The 15,079-nt window shown below is 48.2% G+C and overlaps 1 protein-coding gene across 2 annotated transcripts in view; it reads left to right on the top strand.

Annotated features, from left to right (window-relative positions):
* Window positions 1-13,755, top strand: part of Htra1 (HtrA serine peptidase 1) — a 48,103-nt gene extending 34,348 nt beyond the window's left edge. The window contains exons 4-9 of one of the 2 annotated variants that reach the window (XM_027404399.1): window positions 7,449-7,643; window positions 8,129-8,161; window positions 9,801-9,915; window positions 10,308-10,365; window positions 11,753-11,848; window positions 13,055-13,755. In XM_027404399.1, coding sequence (XP_027260200.1) covers window positions 7,449-7,643; window positions 8,129-8,161; window positions 9,801-9,915; window positions 10,308-10,365; window positions 11,753-11,848; window positions 13,055-13,223 — 666 coding nt within the window. In that variant the 3' untranslated portion in view covers window positions 13,224-13,755. The remainder of the gene's footprint in view (window positions 1-7,448; window positions 7,644-8,128; window positions 8,162-9,800; window positions 9,916-10,307; window positions 10,366-11,752; window positions 11,849-13,054) is intronic. The other variant, XM_027404400.2, reaches the window with a different exon arrangement.
* The last annotated feature ends 1,324 nt before the right edge of the window (window positions 13,756-15,079 follow it).

Genomic DNA, 15,079 nt, shown 5'->3' with positions numbered 1-15,079 from the left:
CAGTGGCCATGTATCAGGTCCTTCTTTGCCCTGGCCTCTCAGCTCCTTAGTCTCATCCCTCCATTCACCATAGCAGCCATCGTTGACTCTGTCAAGGTGTATACTCTTCACCTTGATGTCATTCATAGCCTTCTTTTTTTTTTTTCTCTCTGGTCTGGTCTGTGATGAGTCCCATAGCCTTCTTTAATATCAGTTCTAAGCATCTCACTCTTGATTCACCTGGCAGGTGACTATAGACATGAGATTTGTGCATTTATAAGCCCTTGGCTCAGAAAGGTTCTATGCTCTGAGACTGTTGTCCCAATTTGATCCTTGAATTTGTGTCTTGTCTTAGATCCCCAGTGGTACAATGGTTTATGCTGTGTGGGCCTGGAGCCTTGGCTCAGGTAATCCTTCCTCCTCAGGATAGTTCCTGGTCTTGCCACTACCCTCCTACAGGGACCTCTGACCCTGTCTGTCCCCCTTTTATTTATCTGTGTAGTCATCGTAACTATATGTCATGCCTGGAAGACATCCTATGCTTAGAAGAGGCATGGACATTGGGTTACTGTCACACTTCACAGATCTTAGGGCAGTGAGTTATACAGGGCTTGGAGTGACAGACTAATAGTATGTTCTGTGGGTCACTGGGCAAAGAAAGCTACTCTGATCTGGGTACCCAACATATAAGCATAGAGGTGGTAATGCCCGTGAAGTCACCCATCATCTATGGGTTGGGCTTTGGAGTGGAGAGATGCCAGGCTTTACTTCTCTACCCCAGTAGGTGCAGTGTGCAGGTTACATAGCTGTGTGGCAGAGTGCTGGGTTATAAGGCTGATTGGGTGTCTGCACTTGCCAATCTAGGAATTTATTTGTTCTTCAAGGACCAAAGCAAATACAAACCATTAAGATACGGGGAGAGTATGTAGAGAAAAGCAAAGAACTGGAGAAGGGATTGCGTTTTATTTCGCATTGCCCTGCAGATGCTATGCGTGGCCCTCAGCAAAGCTTTGGCTTACCTGGTCCTCAGTCCATGGTTCTATCACCCTTACTAGTCACGTGTTGTGTCTCTCCTCACCCAGTCTGGAACACTAGCCTTCAGGCAAGTTCTTAGATGGTACATCTCCCTTCCCCCGACTTCCTAGCCTCTTCTGCTTTCCTCTTCTGGGTGTGGGGAATGCACAATTCCCCTACTGCATAGTTTTAAAGAAAATGAAAGGTTGACATAACTGTTTCCAGAAGGCATGTTGAATCACTCAGTTGAGTTGCAGCCAGTGGCTGCAACGTTAGCCTTTGAAGAAAACTTCAGCCAACAAGAGGCCCAGCCTGCAAGCCCCAGCCCTAAACAGGAGTGTGTCGGGCAGCTGGCAAACACAGTAAAACTGCAGACTCAGCAACAAAAATATTTTTGCAAGTGAGGAACCTGTTGTACTTCTCCAAGGAGAGAAAGAAGTGATTGAATTGGCTCATTAGGCTGGCTTTAAAAAAAAAAAAGTTGGCAACTTTTCCTTCATTTCGGCTTCATTGGTTCATTTTATTGCTTTCCACTTCAGGCTTCAGGGAGTGAGGTGAGTGCCTGAGTTGGTAGCAGCTGCTGAACTAGTGGATGGGTCTGGCTTTTTGCTGTCCTTGCGGGAGGATGACTGGTTACACCACCACCTCATGATTTCCAGACGTCTCTCCTCTGGATGCTTCAGGAGTAGGCAAGGATCTTGAGATCTCATTGGGAATTGTTTGCAATTTAAGGTCCCCATTACCTTCCCGGTTTTCCCCCACTTAACTGTTGCTAATGGAATTTTCAGCAGCAACCACATCTGGAAAGAGCCCTCCTTATCTCAGCTGACTAGACACAGCTCCCTTATTTTTGGAGGAGGTAATCAATCAAGCAACAGACTGAGTTAATATAGGACCCAGAGCTAGAGAGATGGCTTAGTGGATGAAGATGCTTGCCGCACAAGCCTGATGACCTGAGTGTGATCTCAGAGCCCATATAAAGGGGGAAGGAGAGAACTGACTCCACAAAGTTGTCTTCTGACCAACATACATGGCACATACATACAATAACAATAAATAAAATAAGATTTAAAAATACAGGACTCAGCCCAAACCCAGATGTCTGCTTCTCCTGTGGACATGGAATCCACTGGGAAGCTTGTGTGCATGTAAACATGTTAGCCTAATTTTATCTTTAGCACCAACATGTTTGATTTGGATTATCAAGCTCTAGATACTGGACCATGAGCCCTAGATGAGCAGCAGTCACCATGGAATGTCACTTAGCACAGACTCAGCTTTTCTGCCATGAGGAGTTCTGGCAGTTAGGGTTCATCCTCTGTTCACTAATGAAACCTACAGCACATGTGCCTTGAAGCCAAAGCCAAGCTTACCAGGGCTTGGCTGAGGATAAGACAGACTCGCCAGAAGATACTGTGAGATAACAAGCAAGGGCAGCCCTTGGCATGAGAACCACTAGCTCTGCTTGTGTTGGCTAGTCCATCTAATTGTTGTTTTTAAAAATTACCTTGTGCTGGGGATAGAACATAAGATCTTGCACATGCTAATGCTAGGTAAGACTACCACTATATTCTCTCTCTCTCTCTCTCTCTCTCTCTCTCTCTCTCTCTCCTCTCTCTGTCTCTCTCCAATATTTATTTATTTATTTATTTATTATGTGTACAGTGTTCTGTCTGCATGTATGCCTATTGGCCAGAAGAGGGCACCAGATCTCATTACAGATGGTTGTGAGCCTCAATGTGGTTGCTGGGAATTGAACTCAGGACCCCTGGAAGAGCAGTCAGTGCTCTTAACCTCTGAGCCATCTCTCCAGCCCCCTACCACTATATTCTCTTAGGTGGTTCTTTTGTTGTTGTTTTGTGTTTTTGAGACAGTGTTTCTCTGTATAATCTTGGCTGTCTTAGAACTCCCTCTGTAGACCAGGCTGGCCTCAAACTCACAGAGATCTGCCTGCCTCTGCCTCCCGAGTGCTGGTACTAAAGGCGTGTGCCATCACCTCCTGGCTTATGTTATGGTTCTTTGACTTCTCTGTCATTGCCTTTTCTGTTACACTGGCTCTTGTCCCCTCCCTCTGTGCTCAGATTAGTTCTTTCCTTGCTGGTTGGTATTGTACCCTGAGTATCTTCATGCTTGGCTGGTGGGTGAGTGAGAATACTTGGAGTATATCTGCCACCAAGGCTTAGTCATGAGGGAGGGAGTGTTGAACTCACATACACATACCCCCAGTCCAGTGAGTGCAAGCCTGTCCTGTGTGTCCTGCAGAGTGCTTATTGTTAACAATTCCTGTGCAACAAAGCAGGAGGAAGCTCAACAGTGAGCTTGTCTACTGTGGTCAGGCTCTACTCAGTTACTTGCGTCTAGACTCAGCTGAGACACGTCACACAGTCCAGATCTTGTGGACCTTTCCCAGGGATAGAACTCAAGTTATCAGGCTTGGTGGCAGTTGCTTTTTCCCTATGAACTATCTTACTGGCCCTCTCTGTCATGTTGCTATGAGGCATCTTCTTGTCTTTGTGTGATGTTTGGAGTGGTGGTGGCTGTCTTTGACCATGAGTTCGCTGACGTTGATGGAGTAGAGAAGAGAATGCTCCTGATTCTCAACGTTGTCCTTCAGCTTTCAAAGCCTGGGCACAGTGGACAAGCACACTCCTAGCTCACCTCACAAAATGCTTCTCCTTATTCTCAGACCTGGTACAATCCTGGTTTCAGACACATGGCTGTGTCCATTTTGGATCCAGCTTTCTCTTCCTTGCATGTGAGACAGGCACAGATTTTTGCAGTGTTGCTCTGTGCTAGGCATTGTAGATGATTCTGTGCCCAGTTGCCTACAACAAGGGGATGGACTCCATTCCCCTTTACTCTTGGGCCCTGGTGGCTCATCTATGTTCTGCCCATCAGACAGGAAGACTGGAGAGCTGGACTGGATACATTGGTCCTTGAAGTCTTATGCTAGGCACTGGGAAGACAATTTGTTGAGACTATTCCCTCTCAGGTGGGCAATGTGTCCTGAAAGCAAAGCTCGTAGGCCTGTTTGTGTGATGGCTATAATTTACCTAGCTAGGAGGAGCCTTCTAAATCCATGCTGTGGACTAAGCCCTTGTCCTACCATTAGCATCCAGTCAATGGCTAGTACTGATAATTTGTGTGGACATGGTAAGTTTGAAGTCTATGTCCAGAGCCACTGACACTCCCTTGAGCTCATTCTCCACCTACTCAGGGCATTATGGGGTCTTTTTTTTATTATTATTGGGGTGTGTGTGTGTGTGTGTGTGTGTATACATGCACATGTACACGTGCCTGTGCATATGTATGCAGGTGTGTACATGGAGATTAGAGGACAACTTTATGGTGTCAGTTCTTGTCTTCCACCTTGTTGAAGATCCCTCTTGCTTCTGCCACCGCCCTGCATATACCTGATTATCCAGGCTAACTGGTCCATGAGCTGCATCTCCTGTTTCTGTCTCCCATCTCAAAGTAGGAGTGCTGGGATTACAGATGTGTGGCACCACACATGTGGCTTTCTAGGAGGTTTCTAGGAGTGGAACTCAGGTCATTCGGCTGCCTGCCTGGATCATTTTCCCAGCCCCCAGGAATTCTTCTCTTTCCCTGGTCAAGAAAGAGGAAAGGTCCCTTTCCTCTTTCTTACTGACTCTGAGGATACCACTTAGCATCAGGAAGTGCCCTGAAGATATGGCGGTTATACATCTCCTGCTTCATACCCTTCCCTTCTGCTGGCCTCTTAGGCTACTGTTTTTCTTCAGCCTGGTGAGAACTCATTGTGAGAGATTCACTTGTACAATGTCCCTCATCCTAGAAGGACTTGAGTTTTGGCCCTCTGTAAGCTGCTGACCCTCCTCCTGTTAGAGGCTGAGGGCTCCTTCTTGGCTTCATGATATGGAGCCTCGGAGCTCTGTTTTTCCATCTCATGACTTTATTATTCCCACAAGTTGCATGTTCGTGCCTCCCCAGCAGTGAGGCCAAGGCAGCAATGGATCTCTTTCTTCTCCTCAGCCTTTGTTGATATTTGTCCTGTTTACATTTTAGGGGAGCGTTGAGATGTGGGATGGGGTGTGCGTGCGTGCGTGGGTGGGTGCGTGGGTACGTGTGTGTGTGTGTGTGTGTGTGTGTGTGTGTGTGTGTGTGTGTAGTGTCTGTCAGGAGAGGAGCTAGTCTCTTGGATGGCCTGCGCCTGGGGCTGCTTCAAAGGGAACCCTAGACAGAGCGTCTGCAGCCAGGAGCTTGGAGACAGCTTTGATGTGGACACATGGGAAGCAGCCTGTGGACACAGAACAGGGACCCTGAAGTGTGGCGGAGTGCCTGTAGGTCAAGGCCGTAGCCCGGCTGTGCCTTCAGCCATGTACATTTCATCTCCTCTGTCCCCCCATGAGTGTGGCTGTCTAGACAGGGATAGAATTAAAAGCTCAATTACTGAGCAGGAATTTGGCCAGCAAAGGCACAGCTACTGAGCAGACAGGCCTGGGTGAGGATGTGGCTGAGAACAGCCCCGTTTGGATGTGAATAAGGCTAAGGAGCCTGAGGCTCACAGCCAACCAGCCAGCACCTGCAGGGAGCAAGGGCCAAAAGGGCCCCTTAAGGCAGCTTGACCTCATGGAGCCGTAAATCTCCTCAAGGAGACTGGCCTGGCCGCCATCTTGGCACCACCTCACTCCCCCTTGTAGGGATTTCTGCCTATAATTGGAGCCCAGCAATTAGAATTACTGCCTTATGGGAATGGAAGCCGGTTCTCCAGCTTAGCCAGACTTTTCATGGCTGAGAGAAGCGCCTCCATCCTGAGCCTCAGTTTCCATATCTGTAAAATGGTGTGCTAGGGTGTTATGTCCCAAGTCATCAGCGTACCCTGTAAGAACTTGGTCATCTGGTAGGGAAAGGTTTGATCATTTGAACTATGATACCCCTCTCCTTACCCTGCCATTATGTATCTGCCTGTTTACTATTCTGTTTACAGTCACCTTCATGATTTAGAACATACATTTAAAGAGACATGATCATTGGGACTGCCCACAGTCCCACACTGTGGGCAGGTGTGACAGGGTGGTCACATGGGCATTCCTATGGAGCCTCATCATTGGTGTTCCCCTTGTCCTCGGTGACAGTGGATGAGTCCATTCATCTTGAGCCTGGCATGTCCTCTGAGTGCTCTATAATGTAGAGACCTTGATCTCCTTCCATTGTAGAAGTCTCTACCATCTGTCCACACAGCTTCCCCCAAAACATTTGTCTCTTTCCCAGCATCCTCTGGGCCTAAGCTCAGACTTTGGAACAGAAGTGCTAAACAGAATTGTCATTAGGTCCCTGCTGTCTAAGGGTCCTGCATCTGGCAGAGGCAGTGGCTGGGGCATGGCACCAGCCAAATGCTGACTGATTCTCACAGTGGATCTTACCCCATACCTGGTGTAGTCCCCACTGTGTAGCTGGGCCCACTGTCCCAAGTTAAGCTTGACTCTATCTGTGTAGCTCTGCCTCCTCGAAGTCCAGATTCCCGGCCACCCTTCTTGCCTGCCCTTCCCAGTTATCCCTGAAGCCGGCAAGACAGAACTTTCAGCCAGACCTGGGCCCCAAAGGAATGGTGCTGTCCTGGTGGGCCTCCTTCAGTGTGGCCGAGCACACATCAGCAGCCAGACTCTGCCTCACCCTGCCGTGATTGCTGAGGTCATTCTTGGCAGAGCTTGCTGGCAGGGACTGTTGGCGCCCACCCAGGGTAAACACGTCGCGCTGATCTTGCTACGTGCCATTGGATGCTGAGTGGGTCTGTTTAGGGAATGCCATAGGCTCTGACCTCAGGTGACCTTAAAGTGAAAGGGTCAAAGACAGGGTGGAACTGTGTCTGGAAAGGTGACATACACTAGCTTGTCTCAGCACAGTTGCTGGAACCCTTCATTCAATTTTCAGGGACTTGAATACTGGTAAATAGCTGATGCTCAGCTGATACAGCGGCCAAGCGGGCTGTTTCCAGAGAGCTGGTCAGGCTCCTATCATTGGGTTCTCACAAGATACCAGTGAGACTGGTGGACTGTCTTATTCCCACTTCTCAGATGAGGAGTTCATGCTTGTAAGCTCAGGCAGAATTTCAGTTTGGCAGCCTGACCTCAGCCTGTGCCGCAGATGACTGGTGCTCAGAATCCCTATCTAGGACTTTGATCTCTAAGCCCATCTTAAGCTTAGGTTGTCTCCCTTTGTCCTCTGTCCAGCTGCATGGATAGCTTCAAGATGTGAGACCCAGAAATGATCTATCACTTCTTCTCATTTCCCTTGCTGTGAGTGTCTTGTTTCGTTGACTCCCCAATTGCCTGTGGAGTGTGGATTACAGTAGGGGCTTGGTACCTAGTTTAGCACCAAGCTCAGCCCCTAGGGGCCAGGACTGTATTTGCCCTCTGTATTTGCATTATCCAGTTTGCTAAGCAGCAATGCAGCAATGACTGTCTTTGTGCTTGCAGGGAAAGCTGCCAGTCCTGCTGCTTGGTCGTTCCTCAGAGCTGCGGCCGGGAGAGTTTGTGGTAGCCATCGGAAGCCCTTTTTCTCTTCAAAATACGGTCACCACCGGGATTGTCAGCACTACTCAACGAGGTGGCAAAGAGCTGGGGCTCCGAAACTCTGATATGGACTATATTCAGACAGATGCCATCATCAATGTGAGTCCTTCACTCCCTCTACCTGCTGGGGTGGCGGCAAGTTTTTACCAGAGGAAGCTAGCTAGTATTCCCAAACTTTCTTGTATTCTGCATGAATTCTTGGAACTAGAATAAACCACATGGAGTATAGTCCTACCCGGTTGTGTATGGGTGGTGGTGGTGATGGTGGTGTCCCACTTGGGGTTAAAACAGAGTTGAACTATGTGGTCCTGAAGCAAGTGGGTAGCCAGTCTCATTGAGGAAGTCAAAGCAGATTAGGTGCTCACAGTGGGCCTGGAGGTAAATGATCCCACTATGGCATATCCCAGGCTTTTTGAAAATGGTAAAGATCCTTCTTCTAAGCCGAAATTAGGTGAGCAGAGACAAATCTTGGGAAGAGCGCTGCCAGCTGCTTCAGCACAGTGCTTTGAAATGTTTTGGGCAGGGACATTGGTTAGATGGTGACGTGAAACAGATCTGACCTTTTCCTCTTGGTTTTGTTTCAGTATGGAAACTCTGGAGGCCCCTTAGTAAACCTGGTAAGGCCTTTCAGTACCTATGCTGTGTTTGTTTCATCTGTGGGCATGCTACTTCCTTTGCTTTCTCTTTGGACATGAGCTTGTCAGAGCACATGACATAATTAACTTTCTACTGTGTGAGTGTACTGCATCTTCGCACCTCACCCCAGCAGCCCTTTCAGGAAGCAGTAAGGCCAGAGGACACACTTGTGTTTCAGGCCACAGGTGGATGCCATGAAGTTCTAGGCAGAAAGGGGACTGAAGGTCCCTGCAGTGCTGCCATCTGTGGAAAAGGTGCCTGCAGCCTCGAGGACGGCTGAGTGGGGATGAGCTGGCCTGGCTTGCCTCCATGCCAGAACCCTCCCTGAATGCCTGTGGGCATGACGGGGAGACATCTGTTTGCTCACAGAGCTCTCACTTAACCTAGTCTTTAATACCTCAGCATAAAATTGAAGGCGACAGAATGCCAGAGCTTGGGAGTTGTTTAAGAGAGTATAAAATCAAGGCCACCCAACGATACCTCCTGCTGGGTCCCTTGGTGTCAGGAACTGATATGTGCAAAGTACACTAGGAGCACTGTGTGCTGAACGTTCCTAGGGTCTTTTTTTTTTTTTTTTTTTTTTTTTTTCCACCAGAAACTTCTCAGGGAAGAGCCATATCCTTACTTGTCCCCACCATACTTACCCTGGGGCAGCTGTTGGGAGTAGATCCTGGGGTCCAGGCTCAACTCGGTATCTACCATTGGAAAAGGAGAGCAACTCAGAGATTATGGAAGCATTCTTCCTGTGAAAAGAGCAAGTGTTGTGGATTTTGAGATCATCTGTTCATGCAACGACACAAAGATTAAGCTCCTACTTAGATCTTGTGTCTATCCTTCCAAATCCAACTGTGTCTGGTACTACACAGTACCCTACTGTCTCTCCCCTCACTATCCCCAGGCCTCCTCCTTCTAACCCTCCTGATTTTCACACATAGCCAAAATACTCTCCCTGCTATGTGTCTATATATATGAGCATTTGCATGTATGGCCACAAGTGTGGGTGGATGGGGACGTGTTGCCTGTGCACATGTGTGTTTGTGCCTGAAGCTCAGGGTTGATGAAGGATCTTTCTCATTCACTTTTCCTTTTACTCAGTGAGGTGGGGTCTCTCAGTTGAACCCACAGCTAGGTACTACAGCCAGTCACACTAGTCAGCTTTCCCTTGGGATTCCGCCTCTGCCTCTGAGGCTGGAATTACTGGCAAGCCACCACACACACCCAGCATATACATGGGTTCTGGGGAATCCCAACTCCCAGTCCTCTCATTTGCATGGTAAGCACTTTAACCACCTTGTCATCTTCTCAGCCCACGCTTCTTTTTTTTTTTCCTTTTTATTAATTGTTTTAATTGTACGCATCTGTGGGGTAGAGTATGCGATGACCAGTGAAGATAGCATCCTCCTCTCACTCTTGGTTTTGGAAACTAGGTCCCAAACCAGAGCCCAGGCGGGCCAGGATCTCACAGAGATCCTATCTCAGCTGCTCTTGAGTGCTGGGATTACGGGTGTGAGGCGCCATAGCTGGCAACGCCTTTGAAAGACTTTCTGTCATGGATTCTCTGCTCCCTTCCAGCCTGTGCCTGCCTCCTGGGTTGTTTAGTGAGCCATGCTTGCTTTTCAGGATGGCGAGGTGATTGGAATTAACACACTGAAGGTGACAGCAGGCATCTCCTTTGCAATTCCATCGGACAAGATAAAGAAATTCCTGACAGAGTCCCATGACCGACAGGCCAAAGGTAACCAGGTCCAGGTATCCTGGGGACCTTTGCAGGTTCAGTCCTGAGGCCTAGCTGGCCCCTGGGGACTTGGGAAAGGGGAAGATGACAGTCCCTAAGGCCAGTCCTCTCAAGGGTCCAGAGCCAATACATTTTACCAGGGTGGTAGTGGTGGGAGACTGAACAAAGGGGGTCTCAGTCCAGATACCCATAGGGGTTAGGAAGAAAGAGTCATGCCTGAGTTTTTGATAGTTTCTGAAGTGAGAGATGGGAACCCAGGCCAGGACTGAATCACAGTCTTTGGGTGCCCCCCTCTGGCTCATGCTACAAACTGGAACATTGGAACTCTGGCTCCCGTGTCCCAATACTCCCACCATCTGGGCTGACCTTTTGTCCCTTTGTTGTCACACCAGGGAAAGCTGTCACCAAGAAGAAGTATATTGGTATCCGAATGATGTCGCTCACATCTAGGTGGGTAAACAGGACACATAATTATATAAATATGAATGTCTACTCTGTATTTATATAAACCTGGCCATTGCAAGGCTTCAAGGGCATTCTTGAAGGGAAACTATTTCCTTCAGATACTTCAGTTTCTGCTTAAAAGTAAGTCTCACTGGGGAAGGGGAGGGACTGTTGGGCTTGGGCCTCTTGTTTTTGCATTCTGACCACCTGGAAAACTCTGCCCTCCTCCCCGAAGGCAGGCCTGAACAGCAGATGGCTGGCGCACTCCTGCACACTCTCGTGCCTGCCTCTCACCACTTGTTCTGTTGAAAATCACATTCCAGGAGTGCCCCAGCGCCCGCCCCAGCCTGGAGCACCCGCCTCCCCTGCACGCTGCAGCGTGGGGTGTGGCTGCAGGAATGCCCGGGCAGGCCCTGCCTCGGGTTACTGATGACGGATGGACTTGTTTTCCTGAGTGTGAAAGTTGCTGCCTGGGGTTGCCAAGCTCATGGCATGCTAGAGGAGGTTGGGGGAATCTGCATGAAATAAAGGAAACCAAATTGACCAGCATGTCTGAGTCACTGTAGAGCCAATGTATATTGATAGTACTGTTTTACCCAGTTGTCAAAATATTAGGACACTCCATATAGGTTATGAACAATGGTAGTTTTCCTAGTGTTGCCAAGGATAGGGCAGCTTGCTGAGACTGAAAATCATCACACTGGTTGTCTTGGGTAACAGAAGAGATGGAAGCGTGGGTGAAGGAAGCTAGGGTCATCTTTCTGGGTTGTTTCCCCAAGCTCCTGTGCTTCTCAGCTTACTCTCTTTCAGGATGAGGTTAACAGTGTGGGTGTGCCTACTGTATCGTCAGGTATAGCTCAGCATTGGTAATGACAAGCAGCTGTAGCAACAGCTGTTTTGTGCTGATGGTTAAACTAGTTTCCTGCTATTAAATAGCAACTGTTGATGCTAGTAGGCAGGCCATTTTAAAGGAGAATTGGGGGCTGGGGATATGGCTCAGTGGGTAAAGTGCTTGCTATGGTAGTATGAGGACCTACGATCAAATCCCCAGGACCTGTGTAAAGCTGGGTAGGGAAGTATGTGTCTCTAGTTCTGGTGCTATTTATACCAATATTGGAGGTAAACAGGAGACTGTCCATCACAGGCCAGCTAGCCCGGTGTATGCAGCAGCAAAGAAGAGACACCGTCCCAAACAAAGTGTAAGGCAATGACTGAGGTTGTCCTTGGACCTCCGCATGTGTGCTGTGCTGTGCCAAAGCCTGTGTATGTATGTGTCATGATCAAGTAAAGTCTTGAAGTTGAGAATAAGAAGGGAATTTGGTGAGAGCCGAGTGTTGGCACAGGAAAGCTGTGGGTGCTTGATATTAACATGGCGGCTTTGTCTCCTAAGCAGCAAGGCCAAAGAGTTGAAGGACCGCCACCGAGACTTCCCAGACGTACTCTCTGGAGCGTATATCATTGAAGTAATTCCCGACACTCCGGCAGAAGCGTGAGTGAGAAGTCTTTCCCCTTTCCTACAATCCTATGGCTTGTGGATTAGGAAGCAGTGTTCATGTGTTGGCTCAGATGACCATGCCAGCCCTCCGTTTCCTAACAGCCAGGGCTTCTGACTGTGTTGGACTCAGGGCTTGTCTATAGAAGGGGCTTTCTTGCCTTGGGTCATCGCTGGGGTCATCCATATAGGAAGGGCACTCAACTGGTGGGCTTGCTGGGAGTTGCTGGGAAGCCTGGCTATAGGAAATATTTCATGGAGCAGGATTCATCCTCCCCAGAGCTTTCTCTAGTTACGTTTGTGACTAGTGAAGTCATACCCATCAGCACCTATAGAAAAACAATCCAAATGACATCAAAATAGTGAAAGAAGCAGTTCAGCCAAAGGTTAGGCTTGTTACCTGAACTCCTACAACATCTAGAAATCAATGTGGACTGCAGCTGCAGAGATGAGGCCCTGAGGCCAGTCCTGGCCTGATGCCTCTTTGTCTGTCGACAACGATGTGTGAGCTGAGAGAAAATAGTTTTTACATTTTTTTCATGTTGGAAAAAAATCCAAATGACACTGTTTTGTGATACTGTAAATTCTCTGAAATGCAAATGTGCACACATGTTTTATTGGACCACAGCCGTGTCCCCAGACAAGATGACATCTTGTCTGGAGCAATTTTTATGCTGCTGCAGCAGAATTCGATAGCTAAGACACAGAGACCAAATACTCTGTGAAGCCTGAGCTGTTTCCCATCTGGCCCTTTGTGAAACAAGTCTGTAGACTTAGGTTAGGACAAGGAGGACTGGGGTAGCACAGTGACCCTATCACTAATGAGCTGAAGATCCAGCCACAACACAAAGGAGCCTCTCTGAGTAGAGGCATCCAGCATTCCTGGAGGGGTCACTTCTGAATTACAATGCTATTTATGAGCAAATTGGCTGTGGTCATAGTACCTGGTGTTTCCATGTCCCCTCTAAGGAAACTGATCATAGTTCATACAAATGTCATAGACACTTATTCAATGAACATTATTGATTTGGCCTAAAAAAAAAAAAGTCTGGACAGGAAATACCATCGACTCCAGGTGAAGTCATTTCTGCTTGAGTCCAGCACCATTTCCCCTGTGTTCTGGGCTTTTGGATTCTAACTGTGCCTTTCTTGATGACTGGGAAGAATGGAAATGTTACCAGTATGTTTCTCTTTGTGTTTCAGCGGAGGGCTCAAAGAAAATGATGTCATCATCAGCATCAATGGACAGTCAGTGGTCACTGCTAATGATGTCAGTGATGTCATTAAAAAGGAAAACACCCTGAACATGGTTGTCCGCAGGGGCAATGAAGACATTATGCTTACAGTTATTCCTGAAGAAATCGACCCATAGGCAGAGGCAGGAACCTGACTTCATGTTTTCCTCAAAATTCTCCAGTGGATGACACATGAGAACTCTGAGCTGGTGACACAGGACATCCAGGACTTTTGTCTGACATTTTGCTTGTTCAGGGAACACCCCTGCCGACAGAATCCTTTTTGATAGTCTGCGGGTAAAACAAATGCAATGTTGCAGGTGCATGGGCGGAGGCCCCACCCTCTGTATGCTATGTATGCAGCGCGCTTTTTCTTACAAGCTTGGGCTCTTCCTGCTTAAACAGTCAACATTTGTCTCTTCCCTTAGCCCAAGTTGTCCAACTAATGCAGTTGATTGGATGCATAGATAAGAGGAAGGTCCTCACAGTCATGGTCTTGGACGTGTTTACACTTTCCTCCAACTCGGCGCCCAGAGGAAGTTGATGCCCTGAGACCATAGGTGGGTGACCCTGGCTTCTGAGATGGCCAAAGATGCCTCTTAGGAATCCTGGAACCAGGAGCACAATGACTTTGAGTTTCAGCTATTAAAGTACTTCTTCATACTTGGATGTTGGTCTGTGTGTTTCTTTTACCATCAGGCTGCAGTCCTTTTGAAATGGGCCTTGATGTCAGTGGGCTCCTCATTCAGCCACACTGGGCATGCAAGGCTGAGCTTTCAGCCCTGTGAGTTATATCAAAATCTCCTCTTGGGGTTTGCTGATGTTTTACAACCCTGTTTGGCCACCTTGGCTCACTGAATGGACAGTTTTACTTTTATCTGGAGCTTGCCAAACTAAGGAGAGTCTGTTGGTCTCATACATCATGCAATCAGTCAACAATGATTTCCCTGGGCCTCTGCTCTGTGCCAAAAGGCCTTGCATCTGTCCTGTTGTGGGTCAAGTGTGGAAGACAGCCAGAGCAAGACAGGACAGATGCAAGCCGTCTTCTCTCTAGTCAATCAGGTCTCCTGAAAGACAGCCAGTTTAGACACTCTTGTGTCCTGGTCTAAGTCTGTAGAATGCACAAGCTACTGCAAACTCACTTAACCTGGGTCCAAAATCAGAGCAAGACTTCCATCCTCTGGAATTTAGAACAGGGCTCCCTCAGGCTGCCTTCCCACAGGTATAGCCTCCACAGCTGCAGGGTTCCTTTCTTTCTGAGAAAGCTTTACAAGAATCTGGACAGTGGGACTCACAAAAATGGTTGCATGGCTTTGCTTTGGATTGTACACATACCCAGGTACCCATGAGGAGAATACATTGTGTGTGTGGGAGGTGTTGCCAAAAGTCAAGTAATCAGCAGCATCAACAAAATGGTACTGGCACTGGAGAGAGGGTTCTTTGTCCAGACTGAGTTTTCTCTCTCCAGCAAGGTCCAGTTTTGTACTTGGAGAGGCTGTGGAAAGTCAGAAAGGAGGGTCTTTGATGTCCTTGCATTCTGGTCCAGCCTTCTGCTGTCTACTTCGATGATGTAGGCATGCCAGGGCAGAGCCAAACAATGCTTAGGATCTTAGCATGTGCTGCATATTCTGTTTCTTAAGGGGGAGGAGAACGTTCAGGTTCACCCTTAAATGCGTTGGGACGGTATTCCCTGGAAGGCCTAGGGACTAAGGGATGGCAACAGGGTAGTGGAAGTGCTGATGGCTGGCGGTGGATGGAAGTCAATTGTTACCTTAACCTAAGAAAGTAAGGTTCATGCCACTCACACCGAAAAACTGAAGATGGTGAAAGGAAATGGATTTGTCTGGGGACTCAACAGAGTACATCTAGAACAACGGGTGGGAAATACCCAAGCCAAGGCCAAGGATGTCTGTGCCAAGCACAGTGCAGGCAATGCACACATCCTCGTTAGCTCCCCCCCCCAAATATCTAGAAATAGGAGCTGCTGCTTCCT

The sequence above is a fragment of the Cricetulus griseus genome, chromosome 3, assembly GCF_003668045.3.
Source record: "Cricetulus griseus strain 17A/GY chromosome 3, alternate assembly CriGri-PICRH-1.0, whole genome shotgun sequence".
Taxonomy (NCBI): Eukaryota; Metazoa; Chordata; class Mammalia; order Rodentia; family Cricetidae; genus Cricetulus; species Cricetulus griseus.
The sequence above is the reverse complement of the archived record's forward strand: the minus strand, read 5'-3'. Positions and strand labels throughout refer to the sequence as shown.